This window comes from Nanorana parkeri, unplaced genomic scaffold (genome assembly GCF_000935625.1).
Source record: "Nanorana parkeri isolate BGI_ZX_2015 unplaced genomic scaffold, ASM93562v1 scaffold1814, whole genome shotgun sequence".
In the NCBI taxonomy this organism is placed as follows: domain Eukaryota; kingdom Metazoa; phylum Chordata; class Amphibia; order Anura; family Dicroglossidae; genus Nanorana; species Nanorana parkeri.
In genome coordinates, this window is record NW_017308082.1 from 71,469 (window position 1) to 79,268 (window position 7,800).

Consider the following 7,800-nt stretch of genomic DNA (forward strand, 5'->3'; position numbering starts at 1 on the left):
AAAATCCCTATCTCCAACAGTTTCCCTTGCAAGCTCATCACCTCCGCTTCAGTCATCTCTGGTTTGAATGATGCCTAACACTATTCAGCCCACTTCATATGAGCCTAGGATGTCAGGCCCTGGGGGTGAATTAATACAAGAGTATATACTGCAGTGAGTGATGCCACATTATTCTGCTACAGGGAGTCAGGCCTTAAGCTGCCTGAACCACCTAAAACGTATCACTAACCCCATAGATGCAACCCTTAACCTTACCTCAACACCAAATGCTTACCATTAGTCCTTAAACGTAACCATAACCTTTTTAAATAAACAGTATTATCGCATAATAACTGGAAATATATGGACTTTGGTACATTGAATTCCAGCCATATGTGCTCAAAACAATTATGCCAAAAACTGAACCCATAAGAATTTAATTTTTGAACTGTCCTATAGGGCCTAAAAAATAACTAACAGATGTTGGCTAAAGAATTACGGCTTCAAAAAATTCGTTTTTTCTTTCTTTTTAAACTTCCAGTATTTCAGTCTAGTTTAGGACAAGTTTAATCCATATTCGTTCATACAAGGCATTATTCCACTGATCTGCAAAAGAATAAATTGGCATTCAGCAGCTTCTTGAAATTTTAGAAGCAGTGTGATCGGTTGAATTGGATTTTGGTATCAAATTATCTTTTTTCTTCCTAGACCAAAGGGATCAGACTGTGGCATAGTAAATGTCAATATACCAACCAGTGGAGCTGAAATTGGTGGAGCTTTTGGTAAGTGGCAGTATTGGTGAGGATGTGTATGTATCCTGTACAGTCGTGGTCAAAAGTTTTGAGACACAAATATTAATTTTCACAAAGTCTGCTGCTTCAGGGTTTTAAGATCTTGTGAGATGTTACTATGGAATACTGAAGTATAATCACATAAGCATTGAATTAGTGTCAAAGGCTTTTATTGACAATTACATTAAGTTTATGCAAAATCAATGTTTGTAGTGTTGACCCTTCTTATTCAAGACCTCTGAAATTCACCCTGGCATGCTGATAATCAACTTCTGGGCCACATCCTGACCGATGGCAGCCTATTCTTGCAAAATCAATGCTTGGCGTTTGTCAGAATTTGTGTGTGGGGGGGGGGGGGGGGGGGGGGGGGGGCCCCGCCCAGGGTGTGGTCACCCGCCTCTTGAGGATTGACCACAAGTTCTCAATTGGATTAAGGTCTGGGGAGTTTCCTGGCCATGGACCCAAAATGTTGATGTTTTGTTCCCTAAGGCACTTAGTTATCACTTTTGCCTTACGGCAAGGTGCTCCATAATGCTGGAAATGGCATTGTTCGTCACCAAACTGTTCCTGAATGGTTGGGAGAAGTTGCTCTGGGAGGATGTTTTTGTTCCATTCTTTATTCATGGATGTGTTCTTTTGCAAAATTGTGAGCGAGCCCACTCCCTTAGCTGAGAAGCAACCCCACACATGATTGGTCTCAGGATGCTTTACTGTTGGCATGACATAGTACTGATGGTAGCGCTCACCTTTTCTTCTCCGGACAAGGTATTTTCCGGATGCCCCAAACAATCAAAGGGGATTCATCAGAGAAAATTACTCTACCCCAGTCCTCAGCAGTCCAGTCCCTGTACCTTTTACAGAATATCAGTATGTCCCTGATGTTTTTCCTGGAGAGAAGTGTCTTCTTTGCTGCCCTTCTTGACACCAGACCATCCTTCAAAAGTCTTTGCCTCAGTGGGTATGCAGATGCAATCGCACCTGCCTGCTGCCATTCCTGAGCAAGCTCTGCACTGGTGGTGCCCCGATCCCGCAGCTGAATCAACTTTTAGGAGACAGTCCTGGCGCTTGCTGGACTTTCTTGGGCGCCTGAAGCCTTCTTCACAACAATTGAACCTCTCTCCTTGAAGTTCTTGATGATCCGATAAATGGTTGATTTTGGTGCAATCTTAGTAGCAGCAATATCCTTGCCTGTGAATCCCTTTTTGTGCAAAGCAATGATGACTGCACGTGTTTCCTTGCAGGTAACCATGGTTACAAGAGGAAGAACAATGATTTAAAGCACCACCCTCCTTTTTTAAAGCTTCCAGTCTGTTATTCTAACTTAATCAGCATGACAGAGTGGTCTCCAGCCTTGTCCTCGTCAACACTGACACCTATGTTAACGAGAGAGTCACTGACATGTCAGTTGGTCCTTTTTGTGGCAAGGCTGACATGCAGTGGAAATGTATTTTGGGGGGTTACGTTGATTTTCATGGCAAAGAGGGACTTTGCAATCGATCTGATCACTCTTCATAACATTCTGCAGTACAGACATTCCTCGGTTACCGACTTACCTGCTTTGCGACAACTCGCACTTACGACGGACCGCCGATCGACCTCCGACCTTGCACGCCAGCGCGACGTGTCGCCGACAGAAGTGATGTCCTCAGATCTTCACTGCGGGTCCAGTAAGTATTTCATTGCCCGATGTACAGTACACTGTTCGGTACTGTACATCTGCAACGCTATACAGTACTGTACAAATGCAGTACAGTACTGTATAGGGTTCCTCACTTAACGACCAATCGTTTAACGACCTGGTCGTAGGAACGGAACTCGGTCGTTAAGTGAGGAATACCTGTATATGCAAATTACCATCAAACAAACTGAAGCCGCAGACTTTGTGAAACTTAATATTTGTCATTCTCATAACTTTTGGCCACGACTGTATATCTCTAAATCGTAAGTAGCTCAAAGATCATGGAAACCTAATGTTATACCTTTTTTGATATGTTGGGCCGAACAGTCCTGTTTTCATCGATGAACCATTTGAATCATGGAAGACCGTACAATGCAGCTTTTTATTGAAGCTCTGGTTTGGACAAAGGATGCTGTAACTACAACGGTTATGTCTGCAATCACTTTTGTTGTTACTTGGCATCGTTGTGTCTCAAACTCTAATAGTGAGGTTTTTATTTTTAATGTATCAAGGTGGTGAAAAACACACTGGTGGTGGAAGAGAGTCTGGAAGTGATTCCTGGAAACATTATATGAGAAGGTCAACATGGTAAGTAAACATGCAATAATCTGTGATGGTTAATGCTTTTATGTAGACTACATTTAGGAGTCCTTATTAAGCACCGACAAACCATACAATAGACTGGTCTATATTAAAAAACCCAAAAAGTGATTATATTCTTGGGCTCGTGGGCAACATCATCAGGCAAGTAAAGTGACAAGAACATGGTTTATTAGTAGTAGATAAATAGAAGCGAATTGTAAAGTCCAGGTAGCACTCCTCCAAATACAGCTCTTTAGCTATGCACTTTTCTTATTCACTGAAGCCCAGCATCTCCAGCTCCCAACAGCATCAAACGGGAGTGTCTCATCCAGCGGATTATCTGTTAGGGAGCAATCACCAATCCACTGTGTGCACAACCAAACTGCTTCCACAGGGCTCTTTGGACAAACCGAGTATACAGAGACAATCTGCTCACAGCATTAAAATGTTTACTACAGCTAATAGCTGGGCAGAAAAACGAACAGGGAACATGGTCCAGAATCAGCAATACCGCTTTTCTATTTGTGTGGGGGTTTTTTTCCAGGTAACTCGCCAAACATGTAAAATTTGGCATCTCAGATAATTAACACCGAAGTATTTTCAGTCGGTCACCTTTTTTTCTAGCTAAGATACTGAACTGAATGCCCCTGGTGCGATCCTGGGCTTCTGCAGCTGTTGGTCTGCTTTTTGGGATACTGCTTCATGTTGGCTAATGTCCTTCACATTAACCCCTTCATGACTGAGCTAGTTTTTAGTTTCTGTTCCTAAATGACTGACACACTTTTTACATTTTTGCTGTGTGATTCTTCCACAGCAGCAAGTTTTTATTATTATTATTATGTACGTCTCCCGTCACGAAGGGGTTAAAGGAATAACCTTTTTATTTCATATTTTCAGTAGCGGTTCCAAGTTAGATCTGGAACTTAGCTGATGGGTCGGTTCTTGTCTTGGTGGTATCATTAATTTTATATATATTATCTATAGTATTTATATCATGGACAGACTAGATATTTTAAATTGTTTTTAATTTTTTTTTTGGCCCATTTACAATAACGTGCTTGGAAAAACCATCTGTGCTATTGTCATTATAAGCTGTGGAAAGGTTGACCTGGGTAATTTTTGTTTTGTTCTTGCTGTAATACACCTTAATACAGTATCCTTTTTACTAAAACTGTCTCAATAAGTGATCATATATTTTCTTATTTCAGTACCATCAACTACAGCAAGAATTTGCCGTTGGCACAAGGCATAAAGTTCCAGTAAATGTCCACTAGGTGGCAGTCTTCTAATTATCAAACAATATGTTGAAAAGCTTCAAGGTCAATCATTGCAAATGGCAGACATTTATATGAAAAGACTACGTCATCCCTTCACAATGAGACATTTTCCTAACAAAATGTGGTATGTGTCCATTACTCAAACTTTTGTGGAAAAAGTAATTTTTAGTCCTTTTTCACTAAAGAAGACAGACGGTGTCACCCTTGCTACAGAAGACCTTTTACAGAGGATCCTGTCAGGCTGCTGAAAATCGCCATCTCCTGTGTCTGTGGTCATTAATGTTTTAGCAGCTGAACATTGGATATGGAAACAAAGCCTTATGTTCTGGAGCTGACACAAAGTCTGTACTTTACATATTTAGTAAAAAAATTCTGCTCATGTGTGCATCCAGATGTTTTGTCTATGGGGCTTGCCAGAGAGATAAAGTTGGACACGAGGTCCTTTTTGTTTAAGACTTCATATTGCATATGATTGCTAAAATAGGAGTTGCGTGTATTTAAAAAAAAAAAAAAGTGTGTGGATATTGCACATATGATGAGTACTTTAAGGAAGCAGTCCACTCACAATACCTTCTGTTTAAGGGCCTGGTAGCCCACTTTTATTCAAACGAACGTCCACACATCCACATCTGATACCCTCACAGGGGTTGTTCAGTATAGCATCCGTTCACTGCTAGCAACATAACGCAAACATAGCCTCCTGGCTTCTACTCTTAACATTTCATAATTCTGTCCCACCAGTCCTCTGCAGTGTTGTCCCACACTTATACTGGTGGCCCATCAGGCTCACGGCTCGTCTTCCAGACTCCTGATCACTGTCTGTTCCTATTTCCCAGCAGGAGTTAATTCCCCCTAGTCAGCACCCTTTCCTTAAGGGTTGTGCACACCTGTGCAGTCATTGGGTGCTGGTCACTGCTAAACCCTGGACCCAGGACTGGAGCTTTCTTCCCTACTGAATCACTTTAAAGCCTCCAGGATCCCAAGCAGAACCCAGAAAATCAGGAAAGACCTGAAAAGCCAGCTCTTTCCCTGGAAAAAAAACCCCTTTCTTCCTGACACCTCTCAGCTCCTGTGGCTGAGAGTCCTGGGTGATCACACCACAGAATTTCACAGGTGTGAGGTCTGTTCTGTCTTTTAACTTGTCAATTTTTCCTCTGGTCCTACCAAACTGTCATTCCTAAAGGGGAATCCTGACCCTAACCGCACAAGGTGACTCGGCCAGCAACAGTAAAGACTTAAGGTGGCCATACACTTTACAACCATCGCAAGACCTTAGTCTTGCGATGGTTGTAAAGTACTTAAAAAAAATGTACGATCTGCCCATCTTGGACAGGCAGATCGTACTTGCGATAACTGCAAGGAGGGGCGGCCTTGCAAATGGCCAGTGTGCGCGTGCGCACGTCAGTTGTCGAACAAGCAGGCCACTCACTCCAAGCAGGCTGGGTTTTCCAGCCTGCTTGTTCGATGGAAGACATGCGACCGTACAGTAGAAACGGTTGCACGCCTTCCATACACTGTACGATTCTCGTACGATCGCGGGATTTCCGGCGATTCTCGTACGAGAATCGTTCAGTGTATGGGCACCTTAGTCTACTCTTGAGTGTGTGACGTCAGAAAGACCTGGGGCGTTTTGTGGTTTTCTGTGTTGGCTACCCCTTAGTTGCATAGCTTTGGGACATCCTAATCATTTCTAAATCTGCCTGTGTCTAGTACGATTTAAGAAAATTGGATTTTTGTCCTACCAGTAAAACCCTTTTCTAGGAGTACAGTACAGAACCTTCACTTCCTTCTTTTTTTTTTTTTTTTTTTTATATCACCTGAGTTTCAACACTCAGGGGCACAACTTCCAGGGGCACAACTTCCATTAGTTACAAACAATATACCCCCCATCCCTCCCTACCACCAGAGCTGTGAGTTCCGCATATAATTCAAGGTAGATCACTCCTGTTCAGAGTGGCAATATGTGGGTTATGAATACTCCTTCAGGGGCCCAGTATAGGTGGAAGCTCCACCATCAGGTACACCCAAGGTCACCAGGGTCTACAATTAATCAATTAGTACTTGAGCGAATGAGTACTGAATTGTTTACAGAACCTTCCCTTCTGTGGTCTCTTTCTGCTGGAAAAACATAATTTTTGAGGTTGTCCTTGCCCCTGTCAGAAGCTTTGCTCCCCGAGGCGGGGTTCAGGGTATTTTTTGAGAGGACCACAACACGTGTGTGGTGATTTCGCTATTCACTTTTTTGTTCACAGGGATGAAGCTTGTCTTCTAAGCACGTATCACGGACCTAACAAAACAAACCTGTTGTCTAATCCATTAACTTGTGATGGCCACCAGGGAGAAGATTATGCTGACATGAGGAGAACCAGGAAAGGAAAACTTGCAGTACGTATGTCAGCAGTTTTCTGTATTCCTGGCTCATCTCGTATCGGCACTCCTTGTGGGTTTTAACCACCTCCCCGTCTGCCGAACATTCAGAAACGGCAAGACGGGAGCCTTCTGGATGCGGGTGGGCGTCTTTTAAACGGCCTCCGAGCAGGAAACCAGAATTTGAAAAAGCCAGCAATGGCTGTTTATAAGACGCCGGACCGCTTATGTATCTCCCTGCGCTCTCCTCGCTGGTCTCTGAATGCAGGAAGTGATGTGATTATATACCACCAAAAGAAAACTCTGTCCCCCACAAATGGTATAAAAATGTTTACTACATCACTTCCGCATTCCTCTGTCACTCTCTGGTACAGAAGCTGATGAAGCAGATCTGTGCTTCATCAGCTTCTCTGGGGGTCCCTAGGTGACATTAGGGATCTTGAAGACACCTGATGTCTCCCTAAAGGGGACCTGGCACTTTAATTTGATATACGCCTACACGCAAAAACGGCGATTGCACCAATTACACAGCACTTGTTATATATCATTGCGAACGTCGGCGTGAGAGCAATAATTTTAGGGCCATCAATCACTGTTAACACTAAACTGATGAGCAGTAAAAAAAAATATTTTAAAGCTTCGCTTATGGCCAATTTTAGGTGTGGTGTTTGTTTTTTTTGTTTGTTTTTTTCGCGGGCATGCGCTATTTTAAGGCTTGACGTCTGTTTACCCGACGTGACCCCATTTTTTAAAATATATAAATAAATATATATCCAAAAAATGGGTAATGTTTCCTAACATAATTAAAAAAAAAAAAACAGTTTTCCTTTTTGATTTCCAGTACTTCTTTTTTTTTCTTCATTTATATAGTAAAAAATAAAAACCCCAGTGGTGATTTATATACAACCAAAAGAAAACTCTGTCCCCAAAAAATGGTATAAAATAATTTCAGTCCAGCGTTGCATGACGGAATAAATGTCAAGTACTGCAGCGCTGAAAAATGGCCTGTCCAGGAAAGGGGTGTAAATACCCCGGTCAGCAAGTGGTTAACTAGCAAGCAATAAGGAAGGTAAAGCATAATAAGACCACAGCCGCTCAAAATTTGAATTGTGGGTAGGCTGAAGAA

At 42.4% G+C, this 7,800-nt stretch overlaps 1 protein-coding gene across 2 annotated transcripts in view; it reads left to right on the forward strand.

Moving 5' to 3' along the window:
* ALDH7A1 (aldehyde dehydrogenase 7 family member A1) overlaps positions 1-4,455 on the forward strand; it is a 36,241-nt gene extending 31,786 nt beyond the window's left edge. For both annotated transcript variants that reach the window (XM_018571713.1, XM_018571712.1), the window contains 3 exons: positions 688-761; positions 2,961-3,036; positions 4,239-4,455. In XM_018571713.1, the coding sequence (XP_018427215.1) occupies positions 688-761; positions 2,961-3,036; positions 4,239-4,293 (205 nt within the window). In that variant the 3' untranslated portion in view covers positions 4,294-4,455. The remainder of the gene's footprint in view (positions 1-687; positions 762-2,960; positions 3,037-4,238) is intronic.
* The last annotated feature ends 3,345 nt before the right edge of the window (positions 4,456-7,800 follow it).